The sequence below is a fragment of the Oncorhynchus gorbuscha genome, linkage group LG14 (assembly GCF_021184085.1).
Source record: "Oncorhynchus gorbuscha isolate QuinsamMale2020 ecotype Even-year linkage group LG14, OgorEven_v1.0, whole genome shotgun sequence".
Classification (NCBI taxonomy): Eukaryota; Metazoa; Chordata; class Actinopteri; order Salmoniformes; family Salmonidae; genus Oncorhynchus; species Oncorhynchus gorbuscha.
In genome coordinates, this window is record NC_060186.1 from 53,262,836 (window position 1) to 53,277,272 (window position 14,437).

Below are 14,437 nucleotides of genomic sequence, written 5' to 3' on the forward strand. Positions count from 1 at the left end.
AGGTATTTCTGTTTTTGTTTTTTAGTTTTTTAATAAAAAACAGTTTTCACTTTGTCTTTTTTGGGTAATGTGGGTAGATTGATGAGGGAAAACATTTATTTAATCAATTTTAGAACAAGGCTGTAACGTAACAAAATGTGGAAAATGTGAAGGTCTGAATACTTTCCAAATGCACTGCTGTCTGTTACTGCCTCACTGCCTCATACCCATCACTGTCTGCTGTCTGTTACTGCCTCACTGCCTCATACCCATCACTGTCTGCTGTCTGTTACTGCCTCACTGCCTCATACCCATCACTGTCTGCTGTCTGTTACTGCCTCACTGCCTCATACCCATCACTGTCTGCTGTCTGTTACTGCCTCACTGCCTCATACCCATCACTGTCTGCTGTCTGTTACTGCCTCACTGCCTCATACCCATCACTGTCTGCTGTCTGTTACTGCCTCACTGCCTCATACCCATAACTGTCTGCTGTCTGTTACTGCCTCACTGCCTCATACCCATCACTGTCTGCTGTCTGTTACTGCCTCACTGCCTCATACCCATAACTGTCTGCTGTCTGTTACTGCCTCACTGCCTCATACCCATCACTGTCTGCTGTCTGTTACTGCCTCACTACCTCATACCCATCACTGTCTGCTGTCTGTTACTGCCTCACTGCCTCATACCCATCACTGTCTGCTGTCTGTTACTGCCTCATACCCATCACTGTCTGTTACTGCCTCACTGCCTCATACCCATCACTGTCTGCTGTCTGTTACTGCCTCACTGCCTCATACCCATCACTGTTGATCTGGACAAGAATGATTACCGCATTCCTTGGTCTGTAAACATTGACATTTACAGTGAAACATAAAACATTTCCCACTCATAGGCTTCATACTGAGAGCAGCCTTGTGTCAAAGACCGGTGCCTTTATTTAAATGAACCCACTGTATTTTTGCCTTACTTCGAGCACTCCCAGCTGGGCATATTTGCTTTTTTCTTTTCTGCTGGGAATCACCGTGTTTTACAATGTAATGATTGGAAATGTGACTTTTGCTGATTTAGTCTTGATGTGCTGCTGAAATGGAAGCTGATGTTGGCTTGCCTACTTTCTGTCCTCTTCAGCTCACAGGCAGGTCTATAGAAGCCTGTTGCATTTGAGGCAAAGACAGTTGGCAAAGGTAGTGGTCAAAACTTCAGAATGACAAGTGCATCACTGGTCTTACTGACGAGCTCAATAAAATACAGTACTTTACATTGTCATTTTGGTAACAAACATTCTCTGAAATATTGTGCTTGCTCATGGTTTGGTGTAGCCTATTCTATGATCTGCTTAGCAAATTGCATGGTCACTCTTTGAAGAATGGCAGATCCTTGTTCCATGTTCCTTGGCTAGACAGGCTATAGGCTACAAGCTGTTCTAGTGGCTCACCTTTTAATTTCCTTAGGGACAGCAGCATCCATCAACCTGTGTGCATTTAAATTGCCAATGTGTGGGTGGTGAAAGGTGTTATCTTCATTAGAGAGGAGGACACCTACATGGGTTCTGGGTAAGCAGAGTCCACATGCCTGCCTTTGTCTAGCTAATGACTTTGAACTACAGCTGGCGCGATTTGTTGTTCTGTCCCGGTTGGAGACAGCACATTATTAAGGCTCTGACTGAAGTCCTTCAGGGACTCCGAGCCTCACACCTCAGGCTCTAGACTACCATTCAAAATAGTCAGTATACTGCTTACTCTTCTACCTTTTCCGGGTTATACTTGTTTCGTATTATTGTTCTACAGCCTACATACAGTGGGGCAAAAAGTATTTAGTCAGCCACCAATTGTGCATGTTCTCCCACTTAAAAAGATGAGAGAGGCCTGTAATTTTCATCATAGGTACACTTCAACTATGACGGACAAAATGAGAGAGAAAAAATCCGGAAAATCACATTGTAGGATTTTTAATGAATTTATTTGCAAATTATGGTGGAAAATAAGTATTTTCTTTTGTTGGTTGGAAACTGCAGCACTCGAAACAGCTGTAAGCCCAGAGTTGTTGGACTTGGCAGTGACGTCTCAAACATTCAGTGTGCGTCCAAAAGTTGCACACAGCGAAGACGTTAAGGCTCATGGGACTATCCCTCACCAGATGTCTGGGTGTGCGCATGTTTTAAATCTCTGAAAACTGAGAGAAGGGCGCTAATGGTCCAGAGTCTGGATGCATACAATTGAAGCATGCAAGGATCTGGCAACATGGAGGAGAGGGTGGACGGACAGTGTGTTTTTAAAAACATGAGAGCCAAGACTGTGTATCCAGGCTGTTATGTGCTCAGTGGTACAATGCTAAGGAGACAACCGCAATAATGCTAATATTTACACAGCCTCTTTCACAGACTTGCACTGTTGAGAGGATGAATAATTTCACCCAAAGTGAGTGTCATAACTAACAGAGGAATGTGAAAATAATCAAGTAAGGCTCAAGTTTTAAGAAACTAGTAAGGCCTATTTCTAGAGGTTCTCAGACTGCATGCTGGACAAATTATTAGGGTACTTTAATTTGAAAGACCTCATCGTGAACGCAAAAACACAATTTTTGATTTCCTCCACAGAACATACAGAACAATGTACCCAGTCCACTTTTGCTCTTACCATATCAACTTGGTGTTTTAAAGATGATCAGATCTGGGAACCAGAGGGCTTTGACATTTTGAGATTGTAGAAAGATTTTCAGTGAAACGTCACCACTGACTCATAGCTCCGAGATTAAATAGTGATACCTGTTTCCTTCTTTGTCAGGTCGGCTTTATGCCATGCAGACGGGAATGAAACTGGACAGCAAAACCCCAGAATGTCGGAAGTTTCTTGTGAAACTGATGGACCAGTTAGAAACGGTAAGATATCAGCCAGCCTACACTTGGCAATGTTTAAACAGGTTTGCTCACAATATAACAAGTCTATCTACTATTGTCACATTGTATTCACATTATTATTAGTTGATTTAATAGATTTTCGGTCAGATGTCATAATGCACTAAACACTAGAATGTGAGGTAGGCTAGATGGATAATGCTGTCTAGTTCCTTAACTCTGTACAAATATCCACAAAGTAAAACTTATCACACCACTTATGTCTGTTAGGGAACTCCAGTAATGAATATCTTCAAACCCATCCTGGCTGCTAAGAGCTCTTTAGGATTAATGGCATTTTGCTTTTTTTTTCAAAGCGAGTCAGGGACAGAGGCATTCTAGTAGATTCAATTTCCCCTCGGAAGTGGATTATGGCACTGCCTCACAAAAAGGCCATTAACAGCAGAGTGGCAGCCTCCCACGGTTGAGTTCTGCAGACATGATTGAAATGTCTGCACCTCATCATTTTCAATTATAGGAGTGAGATATTTTTTGATTTCAACCTAACATCTGTAATGTACAGTCATTGCTGTGTAATCCAATTTGAGGATGAATTCCTTGATTCACATTCGCAATGTTGTCAAAAGGTGAATGCCAAATGTTTTATTTCAGATGCCAAATGTCGAGCAGTTATTATTTAGCTTTTCCATCAGGTATTTACATCTCTCTAAAATAAATAATGTAGCTCGCAATTTGATTAGGGAAACTTTTTAAAGTTATCCAAGGGCAATTTGGAATTTGAGAGTCTGCTAATGCATTTAGTCAAAGTTTATGGAATTTACAATAGATTATTGATTTTTTTCCTCATCAATCTACTCACAATACCCCATAATGACAGGGTTAAAACAGGTTTTTAGACATTTTTTGCAATGTGTGTATATATTTAAACAACAAATACCTTATTTACATAAGTATTCAGACCCTTTGTTATGAGATTCAAAATTGAGCTCAGATGCATCCTGTTTCAATTGATCATCCTTGAGATGTTTCTACAACTCTATTGGTGTCCACCTGTGGTAAATTCTATTGATTGGACATGATTTGGAAAGGCACACACCTGTCTATATAAGTTCTCACAGTTGACAGTGTATGTCAGAACACAAAACAAGCCATGAGGTCGAAGGAATTGTCCATAGAGCTCCGAGACAGTATTGTGTTGAGGCACATATCTGGGGAAGGGTACCAAAACATTTCTGCAGCATTGAAGATCCCCAGAACAAACCACCAAGACTTCCTAGAGCTGGCCGCCCGGCAAAACTGAGCAATCAGGGGAGAAGGGCCTTGGTCAGGGAGATGACCAAGAACTCGATGGTCACTCTGACAGAGCTGGAGAGTTCCTCTGTGAAGATGGGAGAACCTTCCAGAAGGACAACCATCTCCATCTCCATGTTTTTCAGTGGCAGGGACTGGGAGACTAGTAAGGATTGAGGGAAAGATGAACGGAGCAATGTACAGAGTGATCCTTGATGAAAACATGACCTCAGACTGGGTCGAAGGTTTACCTTCCTGCAGGACAACGACCCTAAGCACACAGCCAAGACAAAATAGGAGAGGCTTTGGGACAAGTCTCAATGTCCTTGAGTGGCCCAGCCAGGGCCCGGACTTAAACCCAGTCGAACATCTTTGGGGAGACCTGAAAATAGCTGTACCGCGACGCTCCACATCCAACCTGACAGCGCTTGAGAGGATCTGCAGAGAAGAATGGGAGAAACTCCACAAATACAGGTGTGCCAAGCTTATAGCGTCCTACCCAAGAAGATTCAAGTCTGTAATCGCTGCCAGAAGTGCTTCAACAAAGTACTGAGTAAAGGGTCTGAATATTTATATATATAAAAAAACGGAAATATCACATTTGCGAAGAATTCTTAAAAACTGTTTTTGCTTTGTCTTTATGGGGTATTGTGTGTAGATTGAGGGGTAAATATTTAATCAATTTTAGAATAAGGCTGTAATGTAACAAAATGTGGAAAATGTCATTGGGTCTGAATAGTTTCCGAGAGTACTGTATGTTTTGAACAATGAATTCCTTCAGAAATCCTTTGAGTGGAATTGTGAAACGTAATGAAAAATCTGTAATATCTACTTGAAGTTTCAAGCTCTGCATTTTAATGTAAGACCAGATCACCATATATTTTCCTAGAGATTTTCTAAAAAGGTTTTAATGTGCCATAGGTGGTCGAGTCGCATGAAAACTAAGATTTGGCACATGACGATTAATGTTTTCTTTAACTATTCTCTGTCAAACATTCACTCTTTGATATGTGTATCCTTCATTGAGGAACGTTTGTTCGATGTCGTGGAAAGGAAGCTCCAATAATAACCAATACATTCTCATGTAAAAATGAACCGTTATATCATCTATTTGTGTAATTGTGGAAAAAAAATGGCAATTTCTGAACATATATTTTATCTTGTAAAATGGTTTCCTTTGAGAACTGTGGTGACCCCAATGTTTTGAGAGCACTGTATTCACATCAGAGTTCAAAGGACAGGGTTTTATGGTGTTCCTCGAAAATGGGGAGCAGGAAGCAACCTCAGGATGCTGTTTGCTCCTGTGCCCAGGGATTTTTATTGACATTTTGGAACCAATTAAAGAAAGCCCTGGGATTTTCTTGTCCCCCGAGCCGGGTTTTACTGTTGCTGTAGTAAGATTCATTACATGTCACAGCAACAGGGTGTCTTAGCCAGCCCCAGTGGATACATCCGGTCTGAAGGGCTTTTAAAAAGGTGGTGAAGAAACCTATGAAATACACGTTTAACTTTTAACCCACTATCGCAAATTAGGTCAATATGGACTCTGTACAGATTGTAAAACTTGTCTTGCGTCTTGTATGATATTTCTGGAAGTGAATGTGGAACCATTGTTTTATTTTTCCTCTCTAATCATGGGAAAATGAGTAAGGAAGACTTTCATTCCATTCCAGAAGTGAATGCAGGGTATGAAACTGAAGAAACAGAAATCTTACACCACACCATATGGAACTTTCTAATTTCACCAAATGACAGTTTAATTTCCACACATTTCTAGGTAAACAAACAACCAATTATTTTTATTTTGTGCAGAGAATGGATAATTAAGATGACAATCTGTATTTTGTTCTGGCATTGAAAAGCTTAATCGGGCCCGCAGCCCAGCCTTCGGCATATTGACCAGTATGGCTGGCTGAGTGCCATCGCTCAGGCTGCTGATTGCTGTTTGGGCCGGGGTAGACGCAATCTTGGCTCGTTCTCTGCATCGTTTAATTAGCTTTCTTAGAGCAGTGGATTAGGCAAGAAAGGTCTGGTGGAAGATATTGCCAGTAGTTGGGCTATACACTAATGGGCATCGGTTTCATGGAAACTGCTGCTGTTGTTTTCCTGATCGCAGCATTGGGCGTCTTCAACATTGCATGCCCAGTCACTTCAATGCACTGGCCATTTTGTTTTTGTTCTCCTAACGTCCCTCTACAGGATTATCAATAGGTCTAGCTCTGGTCTGTTAGGGTTGCTTTAAGACACTTGAAAAGGGCTGCAAGAAAGACATGTCACTCAAACCATCAAAGAAGAAACTGCCCTTCATGGAAATATCATCCTGAACTATTGGAAATTGTGTTTTTCAAAGCAGTTTTAGTACCACATGGATTTCTAGAGAACCCAGAGGACTGGTGTGATCCAAAATTAATCCTTTGATTCAATTAGGAGTTTGATCCTTGACTCTTCTTTCTATAAAGTCGGCATGCTTCCTTCCAAGTTTGTTTTAAAGTCCTCCGCTACACTTTAGCACAAGTGATGTACTGTGCTGTGTATTGCCTTAAGGATAGGTTGAGATTTCATTAAAACGTGAACAGTACGTCCATTCAGAAGAGCAGAGTCCACCTGTTGAAATGTAACCAGTATTATTTGCTTTACTGATTTTACAAGGAAACCTGACGCTCTCTAGCAGACTGTAACATCTCAGAGAGCAGCTGCCTCTGCTGCAGTAAGTGAGCTTTGCGGATGTATTTTTGGGCACTGGCCACGACAAACCATTAAGACACAATAGCATTAAGACACAGAAATAATTTTAATTTGTCAGGGGCAAACAGGTTGAACATATAAGGATGAAGGCAAAATCAACTTAACAACACTACCCAATCACAATTCGGGTCGAGAAGAATGACTTAAGTTTTAAAGTCACTGGTATTGTCATAGATGACTCATTGCCATGTAAGAGAGGTGTAATAAAGTTAAATGCCAGTGGCTTTGATGTTTCCGGTGAAATCCAATGTCCTTTTGGTCAGTGGTTTACTAGTGGTCTTCTGTACAAGGTTTATTGTCCAGCGTTGTTGAAATGAGTGCGGTAAAACCATCCCTTGGTTATTGTCCATGTTATTATCTGTTGGTGCGTCTCCAGAGACCCTCCACCCCACCATGCTATACTCTATTAATTACAAGAGTGTTCTGGAGTGGAATTAAAGCGTGTGCTCTCTGCTGCATCCCAGGAATCAATGAGTCACACATGGAAAGCCTCACTTCTTAGAAAAAAACACAGCCATCGCAGATTTGTCACACGGTCCATGCACAGAACAGTACACAGGCTCCCTTTATGTATGCACTGCGTCTGTGTGTGCTGTTCAGCATCCAGGAATCTAGGAGGAGCACTTTGTGTCAGTTGAAAGATTTACAGGGCCTTCAGAAAGTATTCATACCCCTTGATTTATTCCACATTTTGTTGTTACAGCCTAAACTCAAAATGGATTGATTCTTTCTCAACCATCTACACACCCCACAATGACAAAGTGAAAAATGTGTTTTTAGAAATGTTTGCAAATTTGAGAATGAAATATCTAATTTCCATAAGTATTCACACCTCTGATTCAATATGTTATAAAAGCACCTTTGGCAGTGATTACATCTGTGAGTCTTTCTGGGTAAGTCTCTAAGAACTTTCCACACCTGGATTGTGCACCATTGGCCCTTTTTAAAAATATATATATTTTCAAAATCATTCAAGCTCTAATAAATTGGATGTTGATCATTGCTAGACAACCATATTCAGGTCTTTCCATACATTTTCAAGAGGAGTTAAGTAAAAACATTAAATGTTGTATTGGTGACACCAGTGTAGATTTGGCCTTGTGTTTTAGGTTATTGTTAAAGGGTGAATTAATCTCCCAGTGTCTGATGAAAAGAAGACTGAACCAGGTTTTCCTCTAGAATTTTGCTTGTGCTTAGCTCCATTCCGTTTCTTTTTTTCATCCTGTAACACTACCCAGTCCTTAACGATGACAAATGTACCCATAACATGATGCAGCCACCACTACGCTTAAATATATAGTGGTCCTCAGAAATACCTTGTATTGGATTTGCCCCAAACTTTGTATTCAGGACAAAAAGTTAATTGCTTTGACACATGTTTTGCAGTGTTACTTTAGTGCCTTGTTGCAAACAGGATGCATTTTTAGGAATATTTATATTCTTTACAGGCTTCCTTTTCATTCTTTCAATTAGGTTAGTATTGTGGAGTAACTACAATGTTGTTGATCCATCCTCAGTTTTCTCCTATCACAATCATTAAACTCTTAACTCATGGTGATGTTCCTGAAAAGTTTCCTTCCTCTTCGGCACCTGAGTTGGGAAGGACGCCTGTATCTTTGTAGTGACTAGGTGAATTGATGCACCATCCAAAGTGTAATTAATAACATCACCATGCTCCAAGAGTCTTAGTCGTTGAATCTGTGTTTGAAATTCACTGCTCGACTGAGGCTGCTTACAAATAGTTGTGTATGTGGGGTACGGAGATGAGGTTTTCATTCAAAAATCATGTTAAACATGCAATTTATTATGTGACTGAAGTACATTTTTACCCCTGAATGTATATAGACCTGCCATAACAAAGGGGTTGAATACTTTTAATGTTTTAATTCATTTACAAAATATTTGAAAAACGTAATTCCACTTTGACATTTATGGGGTATTGTGTGTAGGCCATTGACAAATAATCTCAATTTAATCTAGATTAAATTCGGGCTGTAACACAACAAAATGTGGGAAAAAGTCCAGGGTTGTGAACTTTCTGAATGCACTCTAAGATCTGAAAAAGTAGTGAATGTGCGTTTCCAAACTACTCTGTATTGATTTGATTTGCCTTTTGAAAAATGTTTGCTGCTGAGAGCCTGTGGTTTTTCAGTTTGGATGTGCCTGCCTGCAGGACATAATTGTGTGATTTGACGCTGTTGTGTTTTTCAGATGAAGATGGAGCTGACTGACAGTGACTCAATCACCCATGAAGTTGTCGGCAATGCACACATCGAAAACTATGCCTTAAAAATGTTCCTCTATGCGGACAACGAGGATAGGTCAGGAAGATTCCACAAGTAAGGCTGTGTCTTCACTCACCATTACTACCTGCGTAGCTTGTGTAGAGTCAGCCTGCTGTACTGTAGCTGCAGGCCGCTCCCTGCCTCTTGAATTTCAGCATGGTAATGGACTGGTTCCAATGTCGTTTTTTTTTTCATCTTCTTCTGGTTCCAATACGTAAGCCCTCATGATTACCATTTCCTTTCACTGAACCATGACACAAAATAATCACACTGTTGCTTTTGCACATGGAGTCCAGTCCAGAGTCTAAAATTAGCAACAAAGCCATGTCTGTGTGAATATATTGCCACAGGGGCCAGATGATTCCTATTGGCCATTCAGGTGTAGCGTTACAGGCCTGGCTGGCATTATGAGTGTGTTGTGGGCACTGACAACAGCAGCAGGGCTGGACAGTAAAGCAGAGTCTTCCATGAACTGTGGGTGCCAGGCCAGTCAGGGTCTCCATTTATGCAGTCCGGGTCTGGACTGGAGCAGCTCCACTGCCTGTGAGAGATAACAGCCCTGTTTTACACAGCAGCACTCCCATTACTACCAGTAGCTCGCAGCCCACGTATGAGTAGCTCGCCAAACAATTCTGAAAGTACATGCAATGATAATGTGTTTCACTGCAAACTGCTACCATTCTAATCAACGCAACATTGACATTATTCCACCCCTAGTTAGCCACTATTGGCTTTCAAGCCAGACCTAACACAAAACGTGCCAATTAATTTCCAGCAATATTACCAGTCTGTTTGTGTGGTGCACGCATATGTCTCACTCCATGTGTCTCACTCCATGTGTCTCACTCCATGTGTCTCACTCCCTGTGTAACCAGTTGATGTGATAACCGTCTTGTGGGTTGACAGATACTTTCCTCAATACCTTCTCAATTAAATGTTAACTACAAAGTAGGCTTACCTGGCAGAAGTATATCATTTGTATGTATTATTTGTTATTTACGAACTTTGCCATGAAATGAGTATCAGTACAGAGCCATCACTAGACCGGCACATTAGACACACATTCTTCTCTCGCTAGATGCGCAATAAAGGGCCAGATGAGCAATTCAAGGGGAATTACACAAAGAAATCGAAATGTGTTAGTTTTCTTCCAGACCTAAAAAAAAGAATTGTTTTCAGATGTAATTTAAGCATTGACATGGACTCATAACATCCTGTTTTTTATTATTTTTATCTATGAACATTTTAATAGCGAATTAAACATTTGTTTTTTTAATGTATCATCTAAAACCAGCAAAAATGTAACTGAGAACATAATTTGGGAAAATATAAAAGAGAAATGTGGGGGACAAACACAGATCTTACCATGTATGTTGACAGGAAAAAAACCTGGGGAAGAGTTGCAGTGGAGAGGGGAAGAAAATAATGTGCCAATTTATAAGTAGCTCTTGCTAGAGCTAGAAAAGGTTGGAGAACCCTGGCGTACAGGATGTTGTCTCCTATGTGGTGACTCCAGGCCCCAGATGTAGTGCCAGCCACAGTCCTGAACACTGGAGAGAAGTTTAACATTTTAGTTTAGCAGGTCTAATTAAAGACCATCCGTTTTGCATGTCTATCTCCCCCATTCATCCTGTGCAAGGTAGCAATTTAGATTTTAAAAAAGTTGCGCCCATATTTTAAGCTGACAAGTTGTCACTAATCCGCTCATTTGTTTCTAAGCAACAAGCAATGTTTTTATTAAACAATGTTTTTATAAAACTCACTCATCACTTGAGTTGTAAGAAAAATCGACGGTTCTGATGATTCATATCCTGTTCTCAACAAGTTAACATTTGATGAAACAAAAGTAGCTTCCCTAAATGCATAATTTAAATATTGTTTTTCTTCTGTTGATTGGCATTAAGTGTGTACATAACTTTGTCTAGTCTTAAATGGTGGTAATTGCAGGAATAACAGCATGGTCCCATATTTTAGGGAATCCATTGAGTATAAAAGGGAAATAATTTAACAAGCATTGGACCTTTTCTCCTATTATGTTTGTGTCCAGTTATGGGCTTTGAATTTCAAAGGTTTAAAATCTTGTCAGTACCCGTGTTAATCTCGTCCACCAGCTGGCTCTTTCTCTGTCGAACCGTCTGGTTTCACAACGCCTCAGAATGGAACTTGAATGAAAGCCTATGGCAGGACAGGATGAAACAACTGCTGGTTTTAATTGTCTGATCTAGCAGTCCATTACCATCTAGCATAACCCTTAGAACCTCCCCCCTACTGTACAGTCGTGGCCAAAAGTTTTGAGAGTGACACCAATGTAAATTTCCACAAAGTTTGCTGTTTCAGTGTCTTTAGATATTTTTGTCAGATGTTACTATGGAATACTGAAGTATAATTACAAGCATTTCATACGTGTCAAAGGCTTTTATTGACAATTACATGAAGTTCATGCAAAGAATCAATATTTGCAGTGTTGACCCTTCTTTTTCAAGACCTCTGCAATCCACCCTGGCATGCTGTCAATTAACTTCTGGGCCACATCCTGACTGATGGCAGCCCATTCTTGCATAATCAATGCTTGGAGTTTGTCAGAATTTGTGGGTTTTTTTTTTGTCCACCCGCCTCTTGAGGATTGACCACAAGTTCTCAATGGGATTTAAGGTCTGGGGAGTTTCCTGGCCATGGATCCAAAATATCGATGTTTTGTTCCCCGAGCCACTTTTACATTTTTTTTAACCTTTATTTAACTAGGCAAGTCAGTTAAGAACAAATTCTTATTTTTAATGACGTCCTAGGAACAGTGGGTTAACTGCCTATTCAGGGGCAGAACGACAGATTTGTCCAACGCTCTAACCACTAGGCTACCCTGCCGCCCTTTTTCCTTATGGCAAGGTGCTCCATCATGCTGGAGAAGGCTTTGTTCGTCAGCAAACTGTTCCTGGATGGTTGGGAGAAGTTTCCCTCGGAGGATGTGTTGGTACCATTCTTTATTCATGGCTGTGTTCTTAGGCAAAATTGTGAGTGAGCCCACTCCCTTGGCTGAGAAGCAACCCCACACATGAATGTTCACAGGATGCTTTACTGTTGGCATGACGCAGGACTGATGGAAGCGCTCACCTTGTCTTCTCCGGACAAGCTTTTTTCCGGATGCCCCAAACAATCGGAAAGGGGATTCATCAGAGAAAATGACTTTTTCCCAGTCCTCAGCAGTCGAATCCCTGTACCTTTTGCAGAATATCAGTCTTTCCCTGATGTTTTTCCTGGAGAGAAATGGCTTCTTTGATGCCCTTCTTGACACCAGGCCATCTTCCAAAAGTCTTCGCCACACTGTGCGTGCAGATGCACTCACACCTGCTTGCTGCCATTCCTGAGCAAGCTCTGTACTGGGGGTTCCCCGATCCCGCAGCTGAATCAACTTTAGGAGATGGTCCTGGCGCTTGATGGACTTTCTTGGGCACCCTGAAGCCTTTTTCACAACAATTGAACCGCTCTCCTTGAAATTCTTGATGATCCGATAAATGGTCGATTTAGGTGCAATCTTACTGGCAGCAATATCCTTGCCTGTGAAGCCCTTTTTGTGCAAAGCAATGATGACTGCATGTGTTTCCTTGCAGGTAACCATGATTGACAGAGGAAGAACAATGATTCCCAGCACCACCCTCCTTTTAAAGCTTCCAGTCTGTTATTCGAACTCAATGAGCATGACAGAGTGATCTTCAGCCTTGTCCTCGTCAACACTCCTGTGTTAACGAGAGAATCACTGACATGATGGCAGCAGGTCCTTTTGTGGCAGGGCTGAAATGCAGTGGACATGTTTTTTGGGGATTCAATTCATTTTCATGGCAAAGAGGGACTTTGCAATTCATCTGATCACTCTTCATAACATTCTGGAGTGTATGAAAATAGCCATCACACAAACTGAGGCAGCAGACTGTGAAAATTTATATTTGTGTCATTCTCAAAACTTTTGGCCATGACTGTACATTGTTGACTTCAAAGCGGGCAGCGCAAGTGATTTAAACAAATAAGTGCGTTTGGAAAATCTCGAAGTACGCATCTTAGAAATATTTTTCACGTTTAAACTTTATATGCCTGAACTCTGAATCAATTTGATAAATAATATGGTCAATGTAACACATTCATTTTTCATAGTCACATTTAATGCAACTGTAACTCTGTGTTACTAGGCTCTATATACAGTACGGTGTTAATTGAGCCCGGGGACGAGGTTACCAGTGTTGACATATCTTTCAGAATTAAAGAATTTAAGCTCAGGTCAGTTGTAAAAAAAAAAAAAAAAATATGTGTGTTTTCAAATCCTTCGGTTCCAGTGAATTATTTTTTTCCTCATATTGAAAAGAAATACAGTGCATGAAAGTGTGGTGAGATAAAATATCTCATAGCTGAAGGGTGGAAGTCCATCACTGAGTTCTTGTGAGGATCTCTGTCCAAATCCTTTGACATAATGTATGTAAATAGCCCGAGGCAGGCCCAGTTCCTGTCCAATGTGCTGAACAGCCAGATAAAATCCATGAAAGCGCACACTTGTGTTGAGAATATAGGCTGAATTGTGTTGTAAATGAACCTCCATGGTGTTTTCAGCCCTTTCTGTTTTCACATTTACCTCCCCTTCCCCACGACCCACCCTCTGCGTCATGACACCAAATGCCAACGACGTACATCTGATGTGTACAGCTGAGAAGTGGGCAGAGTTGATCAATCTGCAATAGGTGCCTGGGTCTCCATTTGTCAACATAGGCTAGTAGTCTTACTGGCAGCCATGAATTGTTCTTCAAGATGCATTTAGTTTTTATTTTCGTCTCACCATCTTGTTTCCACAACACCACAGTGAGATGAACAACAAACCCACAAAAACATTGCACAACCTTCAGTTAGGTATATATATAGATATAGATCGATATAGCCCTTGGTTCTCTCCAGACCTGACTGCCCTTAACCAACACCAAAACATCCTATGGCGTTCTGCTTTAGCATCAAACAGCCCCCGTGATATGCAACTTTTCAGGGAAGTTAGAAACCAATATACACAGGTTGTTAGAAAAGCCAAGGCTTGCTTTTTCAAGCAGAAATTTGCTTCCAGCAACACAAAGTCAAAGAAGTTCTGGGAATCTGAAAAGTCCATGGAGAATAAGAACACCTCCTCCCAGCTGCCCACTGCACTGAGGATAGGAAACTCTGTCACCACTGATAAATCCACTATAATTGAGAATTTCAATAAGCATTTTTCTACAGCTGGCCATGCTTTCCACCTGGCTACCCCTATCCCGGT

At 41.0% G+C, this 14,437-nt stretch overlaps 1 protein-coding gene across 2 annotated transcripts in view; it reads left to right on the top strand.

Moving 5' to 3' along the window:
* LOC123995101 (vacuolar protein sorting-associated protein VTA1 homolog) overlaps positions 1–14,437 on the top strand; it is a 45,105-nt gene that overhangs the window by 9,328 nt on the left and 21,340 nt on the right. For both annotated transcript variants that reach the window (XM_046298419.1, XM_046298420.1), the window contains exons 2-3: positions 2,766–2,860; positions 9,083–9,210. In XM_046298419.1, coding sequence (XP_046154375.1) covers positions 2,766–2,860; positions 9,083–9,210 — 223 coding nt within the window. The remainder of the gene's footprint in view (positions 1–2,765; positions 2,861–9,082; positions 9,211–14,437) is intronic.